This window comes from Sardina pilchardus, chromosome 18 (assembly GCF_963854185.1).
Source record: "Sardina pilchardus chromosome 18, fSarPil1.1, whole genome shotgun sequence".
Taxonomy (NCBI): domain Eukaryota; kingdom Metazoa; phylum Chordata; class Actinopteri; order Clupeiformes; family Clupeidae; genus Sardina; species Sardina pilchardus.
Window position 1 is genome coordinate 4,873,996 of NC_085011.1, and position 13,926 is coordinate 4,887,921.

At 44.1% G+C, this 13,926-nt stretch overlaps 2 protein-coding genes across 2 annotated transcripts in view; both read right to left on the reverse strand.

Annotated features, from left to right (window-relative positions):
* The window catches only part of capn1a (calpain 1, (mu/I) large subunit a), a 13,640-nt gene extending 11,476 nt beyond the window's left edge, over nucleotides 1-2,164 (reverse strand). Inside the window, exon 1 of the mRNA XM_062520446.1 lies at nucleotides 2,061-2,164. The gene's annotated coding sequence lies outside the window, so the exon portion shown is untranslated. The remainder of the gene's footprint in view (nucleotides 1-2,060) is intronic.
* Nucleotides 2,165-2,342: 178 nt separating this feature from the next.
* Nucleotides 2,343-13,662, reverse strand: LOC134064515 (calpain-2 catalytic subunit-like). The gene is made up of 21 exons (XM_062520453.1): nucleotides 13,368-13,662; nucleotides 12,783-12,852; nucleotides 11,005-11,123; nucleotides 9,471-9,604; nucleotides 8,823-8,991; nucleotides 8,300-8,383; nucleotides 7,928-8,013; nucleotides 7,095-7,163; nucleotides 6,591-6,751; nucleotides 5,654-5,823; nucleotides 5,323-5,334; nucleotides 4,958-5,169; nucleotides 4,487-4,523; nucleotides 4,328-4,393; nucleotides 4,190-4,247; nucleotides 4,041-4,105; nucleotides 3,819-3,887; nucleotides 3,537-3,615; nucleotides 2,927-3,043; nucleotides 2,667-2,725; nucleotides 2,343-2,562 (listed from the first exon to the last, which is right to left on the reverse strand). The coding sequence occupies exons 1-21, from the start codon at nucleotides 13,602-13,604 to the stop codon at nucleotides 2,539-2,541; spliced, it is 2,097 nt and encodes a 698-aa protein (XP_062376437.1). The 5' UTR covers nucleotides 13,605-13,662; the 3' UTR covers nucleotides 2,343-2,538.
* Between the last annotated feature and the right edge of the window lie 264 nt (nucleotides 13,663-13,926).

Here is a 13,926-nt window from a genome sequence, read left to right on the forward strand (position 1 = left end):
AGAGAGGTAAGGAATGTCAATAGTGTAATTTCACCACACACACACACCGATTATCCATGGCAAACATTCATCAAGGATCCGTCTTAGACTAACACTGACTGCTTCCTTATCGTGAGATGCTATTGATTTGAGAGTGATGCACAGGCTTGGCATCACGCCGCATCAGCACTCAGCAATGCCAGCAGAGCAGTATGATGGAGATGAGGTTTTAATTCACCGCATTAGAAACCAATGTCTTTAAAGATCATTTCTTGAAACTGAGGTCCCACTTATCTGGACTGGTCCACTTATGTACTTACTATGTACTTGTAACTTATGCACATGCTTACTGTTGATAAGATATTAATAGACACAGTTAGCATCAAATCATGGTTCACATGTCAGGCAGTTGGCAAGCACTTGGCAGTTTCAGGAAAGTTCACACAGCATTTATGAAATAATAAAGTCATACTGAATATCTATGATCTGATGGATTTCATCTGCCTTTTGTGTATGCTACTGATGAAACCCTCTGCTAAATATCTAAACAACATGAACAAATGTATCTATACTGTCCTGCTAAACATCTCAACAATATGAACCTACTGTATCTACCTCTACTATCCAAATGAAGTGCTTCTGCATAGATTCTTTAACTTTGTATGAATGAATGGGAATTAATTGTTTGCAAAGCACACGCCAGTTTTACAACTTCTGTAGCTCTATGGATCACTGAATGCAAGCTCATTCATAGGCTACACACACACACACACACACACACACACACACACACACACACACACACACACACACACACACACACACACACACACAAATTACTGAGACACATGGTAGACTGCAGTGCAATGTCATTAATGTGCAGAACCTGTTTTCACCATGTTTCAGGCTACTAAAGGATTCTGGCCAAATCCTCCAACCCTGCTTGGATGTAAGGTTGTCATAGTGACCCGCAGCAGGGCGTTTAGTCTTTGAGATGCTGAACAAATGGTGAAGGGAGCACACACGCCACATGGTCTGTGTTATTCTGGAGTTTCATGGTGCCTCCCCTAACACTCTAAACAATCTCAGAATAACCCAGCATTGCTACAGCACAGAAACTAAGTTGGAATGGAGACCATGCAGCGTCATTCACTTGCTGGCTCTGTGTGTGTGTGTGTGTGTGTGTGTGTGTGTGTGTGTGTGTGTGTGTGTGTGTGTGTGTGTGTGTGTGTGAGAGAGAGAGAGAGTGAGTGTGTGTGTGTGTGTGTGTGTGTGTGTGTGAGTGAGAGAGAGAGAGTGTGTGTGTGTGTGTGTGTGTGTGTGTGTGTGCTCTCTCACATGTGTTGATCCAGTGAGCTAGAGAGAGTGAGGAACTGCTGATACAGTCAGTCTATGCAGTGTTGCCACAAGCACATGAGCGTGGACTATTCACCCAGGAACAGAAAAAGCTCATTAACTCAGCAGGACAGGACCTGGGCCTCCTGGTACAAAACGAGTCCAGCCTTGGCAACAGCAATAAGACACACAGTAGCAAGCAAGCAAGATAGTGACTTGCAGTCACTTTAAGCTAAGCATAGTGACTGCTGTTTGAAGCACCTAAACATGCCTGTAAGGTTATGAATTATTTACTTAATGCTTTTCTGACACATTGTAGTGCATGCTACAGCTGAAGTGGATGAGGTTGATGCACATAACACTTAACGATAATGTAATGCATTGATTTGGCGGTTACGTTGTATCCTTGTTTGATACAGCGGAGTTCTGCTCTTTTAGTTACAGGTGAACGTTCTGACACCGATGATGTTTGGCTCACTCTAATATTTAACCACATTCGCCCTATATGACGACAAAATTGTAATAAAAATATCTCATTAAATATTACACCAGCTGGATCTTTCCCCCAAGGAATGGTATGCCCATGGACAGACGGCAGAATGGACGAAAGAGACTGGTCGAGAATCAGGCCAGTCCTCTCAGTTCACATTTGTCTGCCTGGTTTCACTCAAACTATGTCATTCATGCAGCGGCATAACCGCAATGAAACAAATCACGTTGATCAAGGGATCAAACGTCAGACTTACCGCTTTGAAAGGTCCCCGTGAAACCTTTCAGTTAGCTTCGTCGAATTGGGTTGTCGTTGTGAAATAGCGGTTAAATCGCAGGTGGGATTTAAGTGTGTAGACAGGATTCTGTACACTTGGAAAGAACTGCAGTATGAAGCCCAACCCAGCAGGGGGAGGGGCGAAGGGACAGCATGCAGTGCTGTCTAAATCCTTCTGTGCACTTCTGTAAGCGATTTATTGGCCTACCATGTTTCTTCACATGCCAATTGTTTGGAAAGATGAAATTCAGAGCTTGACATGTATGTTTACAAAGACTGGCTTTAATGTTGACAAGGACCAGTTCCATTAAAACATCAGGAAAATATACATATAGATAAGATAAAATAAAAACAGTGTTTAGATATTGGCACTGAATTTGTTGAAGATAGAATTCCGCAATAAAATACTGAATTTAAAATGAAGGGTTGTTGGCTGATGACTTTGAAGTCCTCTGAGTCTACACCATGGCAAAGGTTATCCACTGCAAAAGAAAAACAACACCACCTGCATATGAGCACCCCAAACAGACATGGATATAAACATGGGTGTGTCAAAAAATACTATTAAAGGTAAAGGGAGTTTTACCTGGAAGAAGTCCAGTTCAATTGCACCACTTCCCTCTGTATCAATCTTCTTAAACACTTCTACAAAAAATAGAACAACAACTCCATGAGTAAGAAGCTATACTGCAGTGCCCACCATCTTAAATTCCATATTTGTTTAAATGTTTTTGTTATTATCATGCTATTGGCATCCCCATACAGGACTACTTTACTCATGAGACAATCTAATCACTCAACAGCAAACACCACACCAGGAACATTAGGAAAGTAGAGCAAACTTACTGAACATCATCTCCAAGCGCATCACACAGGACACAAAGTTGTCAAAGTCAATGGTCATGTCTGTTTCTCCATAACGTGCAGCCAGAATCTGGTGAATACTGTTGTTCAAGGTGAAACCTGTTCAGAGAGGAGAGGCTTTGAAACAACTGGCGATGTAATGGAAATGACATTACTGTACAAATAGATTACAAATTCAGTCTGCATATCATTCAAAGCATGTACTGTAAAGAATGTTTTATTCTGTTCTGGGAGACTCTGTGGATAAAAAATAGGCCTAAGGTTGTTTACATTCTGAATTTTGTTAAGGTTGCATATATACCTTTGAACCACTTTTTAAAATATCTTTAATAAACTGCCACATCTCTTATTGGACATTATTCAATGATATCCTGGCAGGCGTCTTGATTTGAAAAAAAAAAAGAGCTGCTTTTATAGTTTACATCACTAAATCCATTCAGAACTGAACAACATAGTAGGCAGCACCAGTGCATAACAAAGTCATTGTCTGTGCTTATCTGGACATACTGTACATCTAACATTTTTATTCAGTTGAGATGTACTGTATTTGCTTTTCCCTGTAACAATGGTGAATTTCCACATTGCACAATACCTGCTTCCTTTAAGGCCATGCGCATCTCCGGCGTGCTCATGCATCCAGACCCGTCCAGGTCGTTCTTTTTATAGATGGTCTGCAAGACGGACACAGGGTCACTTTGGGATCTCAGTAAAACATGAGCAGACATGCTGGAGTGTGTTGTCTCATCGCTATACTGCAGACAACACAGCTGTCTGTTTGTGTGTTTTTCAAGCAGATGGCATATCGCGTGCAAGAGTTTACAGGCATAGCTTAACTTGGATATGTCTATTTGTGACAAGTACGAGTCTCCCTTACCAGATAATTCTGAACTTTCTTCCAAAGTGTGGCAAATTCTCCCATGCCTAGTTTGCCATTGCCACTGTCCTGCTCAAGAGTTAAGGAGCACATCATTCATAGTTACTGTGATCTATAGCACACTGTCTGTGATCATGGTCTTACGAACTGAAGTGGAGCTTAAACTCATTGCATGTTGGCTGCAGGAGAAAGACACATGACAAAACTGATGTTAAAGGATACGTCCATGAGATTGACCATTGTTTTGCATGTTTCTAGACTGAAGCCATCTGTCTTGATATCTGTTCCTGTTGACATATTATTTAATCTCATTATTCACAGAGCTATTTCTAACTTCATAGGTTTTAGCACAGAGAAAGTGTCAAACTTACTTTTGGCAACTATCTTGTTGAAAATCTTCCTCAGCTCTGTTGCAGAAATCTCCATATCCTGGGAGGAAATTGGGCATTCAGTTTAATGAATCACTGGCTGTTTTATATGTCATTACACCCTGAGGCAGATGCACTTACATCTCCTGCCAGCTTTGTAAACAATCCCCTGAAACCAGCTTCCACCTCATCTTCAGATACCACGTCCTGGAGAGCAAAAACAATCTCAATTTAGTTTTGAATTAAGAATAAAAGTTTGTCCAAAAAAAATCAAGTAATAGTAGACATAATATGGCTTACGTAGTCCAGTTCAGCATCGACAGGATCATCACAAGGTCTGTAGAAGACAAGCAGTAGAGCAAATCAAATTCAAAACCATGAGCAGTTTTAATTATATTTTCAGCCATTGGCCATCCAAAGTGAAATACAAACAACAGTGTGTTAGTGGTATGTCTTGTTAACTGGGTGATGGCACAGGCTAATTTTTACTTAACATTAAGGCTAACAGAGAGATAGATAAATAGGCTAGAGAGAGAGAGAGAGGAAGGAGAGACAGAAAGAGAGAGGAAAAGAAAATGAGAGAGGAAGGAGAGAGAAGAAAAGAGAGAGAGAGAATGAGACGGGAAAGAGAGTGAAAGGAGAGAGAGAACGAATGAGAGAGAAAGAGAGACAGACAGAGAGAGAGAATGCTGCTCCTTACTGCATCTCGGACTGTTTCTCTGAGAAGAGAAGAGAGACAGACAGACAGAGAGAGAGAATGCTGCTCCTTACTGCATCTCGGACTGTTTCTCTGAGAACACGCGCACACAGAAGTCTCCGTTGAGGTGCGGGTCAAAGGTCGAGGGCACGATGAGGTACTCCCCCGGCGGCAGTTTGAAGCGCGTGCTCACCTCCCTCATGTTGATGAAGGTCTCCGAGCGCGCCTTCTGAGCGTGGCTCAGGAAGAAGTTCTTGTCCAAGTGCACCTCCGTCTGCCCGTGGAACTGCAGAGTGGGCCAAAGTAGTGTGGTTGGGACAAGTGTTAAGCAGCGCCACCACAACAACTACTCCTGCTCACCAGTCCCACAGCATTATGAAGCCTTTAGAACCTGAACACCTCCTCTGGGTTCCACGGAGACATAAAGCAGAATGCTCACCTGAGAGGGCACCTGTGAGAACAGAACAAATATAAGAGACGCACGTTAGGACTTCCTGTTCCTTGAATGCAGCACACTCCCACATACTGTAGCAGCTAGGTTTACCAAAGGTTGATGGTTGATGGTTGATAGGGTATGGTGGGTGTCATATTATATGTTATGTTATATGTTATATGTATGAGACTGTGATGTGAACATTGACATGTGCAGAAGAATATCCTTTATAGAACAATAAAGACTCTATCTATCTCTATCTATCTAGGTTGGGAGCATACTGTACAGCAAGCCCTGGTCATCAGAGATTGACAGCTGTCAGTGTACGGTCTCTCACCTCGTATATGGCGTATCCAATGGTGTGCATGTCTTCTCCGACCTTCCTGAGCTTGCGACGGTTCTTCTGGATGAGGCCAATCACGATGCTGCATCCCACCTCGTCATCGCCCGGGTCGTCGTCCTCCTCGTTCAGGGTGATCTTAAACTGAGGGTTCATCCAGAAGGTGTCTGCAGGGCAACACCAGACCAGCACACAACAGCCAACAGAAACCATAATGATTATGACAACGACAACAACAACAACAACAACAACAACAACAACAACAACAACAACAACAAATAAACAGAATAAGCTTCAATCATCCTCAGACACCTTGGGGATAAGTTCATGATTCATGATCAAAGACACTGTGGTGGCTTCTGAGAGTTGTGCGTGTTTACCATGGCTAGCGTGCAGTGGTTAAAAAAAAAGAGGTCATTTTTCATGCGACTCCTGGCTGCCACTGCTGTTGTGCCCTTGAGCAAGGCACTTAACACTCAGTTGCTCCAGGGCGAAAGGTCTGCTTTTGATACAAGCGTCAGCTAAATTCTTAAGTAAGTCAGCTAAATGCATAAGTACCAACAATTGACACAGACATGATAATAACGTTCAAGTTAAAGTTGGCTAATATTTAGCAGACGTTTTTATCCAAAGCGACACAGACTCGTAACAGCAGCAATCTGTTGTGAGTAGGCCCCAGCCGTGGCGCAACTGGCTGGGGCACCTGCACCGTACGCCGGCGACCCGGGTTCGATTCCCGCCCCGTGGTCCTTTCCGGATCCCACCCCAGCTCTCTCTCCCACTCGCTTCCTGTCATTTCTCTACTGCCCTGTCCAATTAAAGGCATTAAAAAGCCCAAAAAAAAATTTCTAAAAAAAACCCCATCTGTTGTGAGTAGCGTTAGCCCCAGGGGAGGTGTTGGGGTCCAGGGGAGGTGTCGAGGTGCGTCTCTTACACGGGTGGTTCCTGCAGCCTCCTGCCGTGGAGCCTTTCCTCCAGTTGCCGTCGAACTTGCACACGCTCCAGTGCTTCAGGTCGTCAGAGGTCAAAGTGTCAGGGGTCAAGGTGCAAATCTCCAGCCGTGAGTAGTGCCTCATGAAGTCACTCCACGCCATCCTGATAAACCACAAACCACACAACTCAAGTTGATTTCACAACTACTATAATAACTGTACTATAACTAATACTTTACTACCATAGTGTAATCCAATTACTGTAATTACTATAATTATGCTGGCTGTAATGTGAATTAGATAATAATGATGATAATGATCATGATCTGCTTTTCTAGGATCTGTGGTGTAGAGAGCTCTCCTTTGCAGTACATCTCCTCTGTCCTCCTCAAAAACAATGCAATACATCTACTCTCCCTTTGATTTGTAAACAAAATATTTCTCTACACAAACAGACACTTAGTGTGCAGAATTAATTAAGTGGTTTGATTAAATATTCACATTACCAGAACTCTCCATCATCTGCCTTGACGTTCTCACGCTCCGAGTCGTCAACATGACTCCATTCAGAAGAACTGCAGGAAGACGTACACATGGGATGTCATCTTAACTTCATGATGACTACATTAAAGCAACACTAAAGCACTTTTCCTCTGTCGCACGCACGCTATTTGTTTATCCAGCAAATAATGATTTTGGAAACATTATTTTAAGGTACGAAAAGCTCTTCGGTGTTGCTTTAAAATAAGCCTGACACACAGAACAGTCTCAGTCTCAGTGCTATCACACGCCCATGAGTGCCCATGAGCAGTGCAAGGATAAGTTAGGTAACGGTACAGCAGCACCTACCAAGTAATACAATATACAGTACTGTATATGATAAAATATAGTATAAATGTATGGACAAGTAAGAGAAAACTAACATAAGAATTGTAGCAGCAGTGCAAGGATAAGTTAGGTGATGGCACAGCCGTGGCTCTTACAGTAACTAGGATAAGTTAGGTGATGATACAGCCGTGGCTCTTACAGTAACTAGGATAAGTTAGGTGATGGCACAGCCGTGGCTCTTACAGTAACTAGGATAAGTTAGGTGATGGCACAGCCGTGGCTCTTACAGTAACTAGGATAAGTTAGGTGATGGCACAGCAGTGGCTCTTAACTAGGATAAGTTCAGCCGTGACTCTTACAGTAACTAGGATAAGTTAGATGATGGCACAGCAGTGGCTCTTAACTAGGATAAGTTCAGCCGTGACTCTTACAGTAACTAGGATAAGTTAGATGATGGCACAGCAGTGGCTCTTACAGTAACTACTAGGATAAGTTCAGCCGTGGCTCTTACCCGTCGCTCCACGCGCCCGTCCACTCCACCTGTCCCCACGGGTTACGCACCCTCACCAGCTGCTGTCTCCGCCCCCGATAGCCCACCTGGTTCACAGGTAACAACAGACCACACAGAGGGAGAGCCCACGAAAGGGAGATACAGTATGAGATGTGAACACACACAGTGTGTGCCAGGGTAAGACACTACAGTATACTGTACTTCCACAGTGACAGGTGTTACTGTTGCACATGTCTCTCTGCATTGCAGCACAAGATCAATCGTTCATCATTCATTCATTCATGCATGTATTCATTCACTCGGTCGTTCGCTCATTCATTCATTCACTCATTCATTCCTGTTCATGATTGTGAGTGTAAACCCATCGGTCACCTCTACGGCTCCGGTCAGTGAGTACGCGTGACCCTTCACAAGCTTCTGATAGGTGATGGCCTCCGAGTCTGCTGCACTGGTGATCTGTGGCAAGAGTAAACAACGTCACCAAAACAGAGCTGACTCCTGAGCCTTAAAGGGACACTTTACCAATTAGCATTACGCTTTGTATCTTTAGAAAACCAGTCATGTTTTTGAATGGTCGTGCATCATGCCCTCAGTTTGCCTTGAGATGGGAGAAATACGGATTTCAACGAAACCCATGAATAGGACTTCCTGCTTTCAATGATGTAAAATTATGATTTTTACATCATTGAAAGCAGGAAGTCCAACATTGAAATCCATATTCCTCCCATCTCAAGGCAAACTGAGGGAATGATGCACGACCATTCAAAAACATGGCTGGTTTTCTAAAGATACAAAGCTTAATGCTAATCGGTGAAGTGTCTCTTTAAGTCTCTTGCATGCATAATCTACTGATGAGAATGAGTGGGTACTGTAGGTGTTAGTGATGGGGCCGTACATCTATGGAGCAGCCAAGCAGCGCCCCGGAGTTGAGGGCCTGCCGGATGATCTGGAAGAGGTTGGACGGTGCTGTGCGCAGTTCGTAGTTCTCCGCTATGCCCCCAGTGAAGTCCTCGAAGCCCTCGGTGGTGGAGCCTCCCGACAGGGCCTCGTAGCAGCCGTTCACTCTGAGATAGGAGGGAGAGACACAACGCACCCCAAGCTTTAGTTCTGCGCTTCAGCTATCAGCTGTGAACGCCCAGCTGCTTATTTGTTGAGTATCGCCCTTTGTGGGAGGACTGTATGGCGACATGCAATAAAAACATGTCATGAAGCACATCAGATAAAGATATTAATCATTAGTGCTTATTAGAGGGGTAATAAAAACATTAGTCACACCCCTCTGAAGCTTGCTCAAACACATCTGAGGTCATTTTGTGCTTTAGGGGTCCTTGGAGACGCCTCATGCGATCAGATGTGGTGTGGCAGCTAACACACTCACACGTCGTTAAAGGTGTGAAAGCGGTGAAGACAAAAACGCCCTGCGTCGTCATGTAAACGGAGTCTTAGCGTAGGCCTTCTCCAGCAGGGGGGCGCTCCAGAACTCAGAGCCATAGTTCTGATTATGGGATGGATCAAGTGACACGGGTGAAACATATCAACTCACTTAGCGTAGGCCTTCTCCAGCAGGGCGCTCCAGAACTCAGAGCCCGTTGCCGAGTGAACAAACAGCAGCTCTCCATCCCTGGTGGGCAGGCGGTCGTCAATCACCACGTCCACCCACTCCCCAAACTGCCAGAACTGCGGAATCACGAGGAATTCACTAATTAGTACAGACTACAGCAACATTCTCAAATTCCAGCACAGAAATTACAACTCTGTAAAATGTGTAAACAAATCAATCTTGGCTAGATTTACCCACATGAAGGGCCCCACACAGCACTGCCCACAATACACAGCCCAGTGAAGGAATGTGGTGGTTGTATGCAAAGTGGGCAACCTGATAATTGCATCTGTTTTTCAGAGTTAAATTACTGCTGCAGTGAATCATTCCTAACATATCTCAAATTAATGTTTTCACCCATTTAATCATGGTAATTCAAGCTGGTTACACAACAGGAAAAGAGGAGGGTGCACATGGGTGGGCAGTGCTGTTCGGCCATTGGGGGAAAATCAAACACAGACATAAAAACATCCCATTGGCTCTCTTCCCTCAGAGCAGAGCAGTGGTGTTCCCCCTCCTCTGAGTCATACTGGCTTCCTAACGGCGCTAAAACTTTCCTCTAGCCAGTAGCCACACCCAACAACTCACACACACAACTCAACATGTGGGGACACCACTATCAGCTGTGAAACCCTCCCGTGCATGAGAACTGGTGTGTGTGTGTGTGTGTGTGTGTGTGTGTGTGTGTGTGTGAGCCTAGGTCATGTACATAGGTTGGTGGTCCGTGGACTTTGCATTGGGGGACTATATAAGACTAAGGCTAAGCAGCTTGTAAAATACTGTTCCATATCAGCAGTTATAGGAAGCATGTTTATTTGGAAGAGACGATGTTTCCTATACCCTTGAACATGTAAACTCATGATGGACTGTTGAACTGCTTTAATCTACTGGATTATTCAAGAAATTTGATTCCTTATGTAACTTGACTTGTAAAGTGGAATCAAATAAAGTATCTAAAATGTGTGTGTGTGTGTGTGTGTGTGTGTGTGTGTGTGTGTGTGTGTGTGTGTGTGTGTGTGTGTGTGTGTGTGTGTGTGTGTGTGTGTGTGTGAGAGTGAGTGTGTGTGTGTGTGTGTGTGTGTGTGTGTGTGTGTGTGTGTGTGTGTGCGTGTGTGTGTGTGCGTGTGTGTGTGTGTGTGTGTGAGAGTGAGTGTGTGTGTGTGTGTGTGTGTGTGTGTGTGTGTGTGTGTGTGTGTGTGTGTGTGTGTGTGTCTGTGTGTGTGTCTGTGTGTCTGTGTGTCTGTGTGTGTGTGTGTGTCTGTGTATGCATGCGTGCACTATCTGATCTCACATGCAATGTCTGAGAGATCAAGACATGTGACAACAAAAGAATGCTACTTCCTTTTTTGCACCTTTTAGCTCTCTATTAAAGTCTCATCGTAGCTCACATTTGCTTTGTGACTTCCTAACACTAATAAACAAAAATGTAAACACACAACCAACGCACCACTCAGAAGTGGTGTGCAAATGAACTGACCTGGAAGTGGAAAATGCCGGCGTAGTCGTCCCCAAAGCCCTGGTCAGACGGAACGACCCTAGCGAGCACGTCCTGATTCAGAGTCAGAGAAGCTATGGCTGCCAAAAGCCAACAGTCACCTGTGGGAGAGACAGATGTAGCATAACATGTACCTGTATTCACCTGTGGGAGAGACAGATGTAGCATAACATGTGCTGTACCTTTATTTGTATCTTACCTCTCTTCAGACTCTGATTTATCTATGCGAAGTAGATTTTATTTCACTGTTAATGTTTCATTTGCTTGTCTTGTGATTGAAAAAAGTCTTCATTTATACAGCGTGGCTATCAAAGCCCTGAAGTGCACTTTGTGTGGCCAGAATCTCAACAAAGCTCTCTTTCACTGGCCAACAGTCTCCTTCATTCACCGTTTCCCTCTTGCATGTTAGCACATCCTTCCAAATTAAGGCCGTGACTGACTTGTTTTGAAACGAGTGTTTATTTACTCAATGAAATTAGAGGATATAAATGTCATAGATGTCATCCCTCATTGACTTCACATTACAGCTCCTACATATAGCTTCTATACTGTATATTATAGTTCCTATACAGTAAAGCTCCACGCTCGCTCACACTGAGTGAAGACTTTACCGTGCCGCATAAAGAATGCTGAAAAACACCGCCTTCCTCTCTATAGGCGGAGCTGTTTAAATAAACAGACTCATTATGTGTGAGCAGACTCAGAGTACATCTTTTCAAAAACCACACGGTCTGGCATGTGGCTCTGACTTTGTCTTCCCGCTGTAGGGCCTCCCGGCAAATCACACACACGCTTCTGATTCAAGGCTACTATTCTGCCAGACACAGAAACCAGGCTGGTTCCAGATGTTTTGTCTCAGTGCAGTTCTTCTGACCAAAGAGTGCTACAGTATGCTCCAAGAGGGCGTTTACGGTTCTATCTTTAAAATGCCTTGTGTTATCATCAAGGGAATGTGACAACAACAACTGGGACCTCTAATGGTGCTGCTTGAAATATGTTTCTTTGAGTGTATACCCAGTGGTGTCATGTAAGAAACAGTGGTGTTGTGGTGTTTACCACTGAGGAAGAAGCATCTTCTCAACACCTGTTGTTCAACAACACCCACCCACACATGGGCTTACCCAACATTCCCACCACTCCTCTCGGGCCGGTGATGGGTGGCATTTACAGTAATCTACACTATACACACAGAGAATGCCACTACACCAAACAAGTAGAGGCACAAAACAAGTGACTCATCTTCGCGCAATACTTATTCTGTATGAGCGCCAACATGGCTGATTTCATAATACTGAGGACTGAGGCTGCACTCTGCTGGGCTTTCTCTGCTGGATGGCAGTGACAGTATACAGATTCAATTCAGAATAGACTGAGCAAGCAGGTCAGAGGTAGAGGCGGAACCACAGTGGGTCTGCCCTGATAACAAGCCAAGGGAATACAAAAGCTCCTGCAACGTGTAAATAATTAGAGCTATCTAATTTGGCACAACCTGTGCATTCCACTCACCCAAAAAAGAAAAAGAAAACAAACCTCTCCATCATTAATTTCTACACCAAGTATACTGTAACATCAAGTTAGCTAATGCTCAAGTTATTTTCTGGCAACAGGTGGGCTATGTTTGGATTCTGTGCATGTGCACTTGATGTTTTTTTATTTCAGGGAAAACTTTGATGCAATGAGGCACTAAGGCGACCATTTTAAGTTGTTTTCATTGTGCTAAACAGTGATGGTGAATCATGCATTGGCATTGCTGCTCTTACCCAAAGCCCCCTGGCAGATGTCTGTTCTTGTGGCCCCTCCGACAATGAACTCGGGATCCGATGTCAGTTCCTGAAAACCCACATGTATGGTCAGTTCCAACATCCAATATTAATTTCCAAGAACAATGATTCTTTTACTTTAAAATAAAAAAATGTGTGCTGGTTCAGTGCAGTGCACTGGTTTGCATGAGTTTGTCAACTTGTTGGAAGCTCTGAGTGAAGAGAAAAACTACCAAATAAGCGTTAGACCTAAATACCTGATGAATGAGTCATCCACCACCTCAATGTTTCCATGCACAATGACAAGAAAAATATTGAAATAATATTCTTGTGGACTCTGACAAAGTCAGGAAGTTAGGTTAGGAGTCAGCGTCGACCACGCCCATTGAAAACCTGTGCAATTCATTCGCATGTAACTACAAAACACACACATCGGACGATGGCAAGACCCATCTTGGCTGGCAAGCCTATGGATACTTTACGCCACACTTGTATTTAGAAAATAAACCATTCCCGAATAGACACACAAAGGATGAGGAGAACAGATGAATCAGTGGATAGTTCAACATTGCGTCCTGGCCATACCCCGGGTCTTTTCCATTGCACCCCTCTGGTTTTGGACGACCGTGGCCCCAACTCGTTAAATCCAAGGATTTCAGGTGCGGCAGGGAAGGTGGGGTCGCAAAAGAGCTGTCCGCTGCTCAGGCACTGGCTCCGCAGCGACTCGAAGTCTTGGTTGAGGTACTTCACTGCATTGGAGTTAGTGCCAAACCCCGCTGCCAGTGCCCTCTTCTTGGCCAACGTGGATGCCACCCCAGCCATGATGCTACTGTAATCGAGTTTTCCCACCTCTGGTCTGCCCGTCGGTGAGACTGAGGAAGAAAACGAAGTTACTGTTGGGTGGAAAGTTTTGCATTCCTACTCCGCCTCTACGTTTCGCCTACTTTCAGGCGTGGTTTGGCATCATGTTCTCTCTAACCCAAAGCATCGTTTGTTTACACTACCCTAGTGCGCATTGACACTGCAAATGTATATATAGTTTCTTGTACTTTTTACTTCCTACTTGGGCCATATAATTTAACCGTCTCCTTGTATTTTAACCTGTATTTAATTATTGCGCTTGCTGAAGCAGAATAGTGCAATA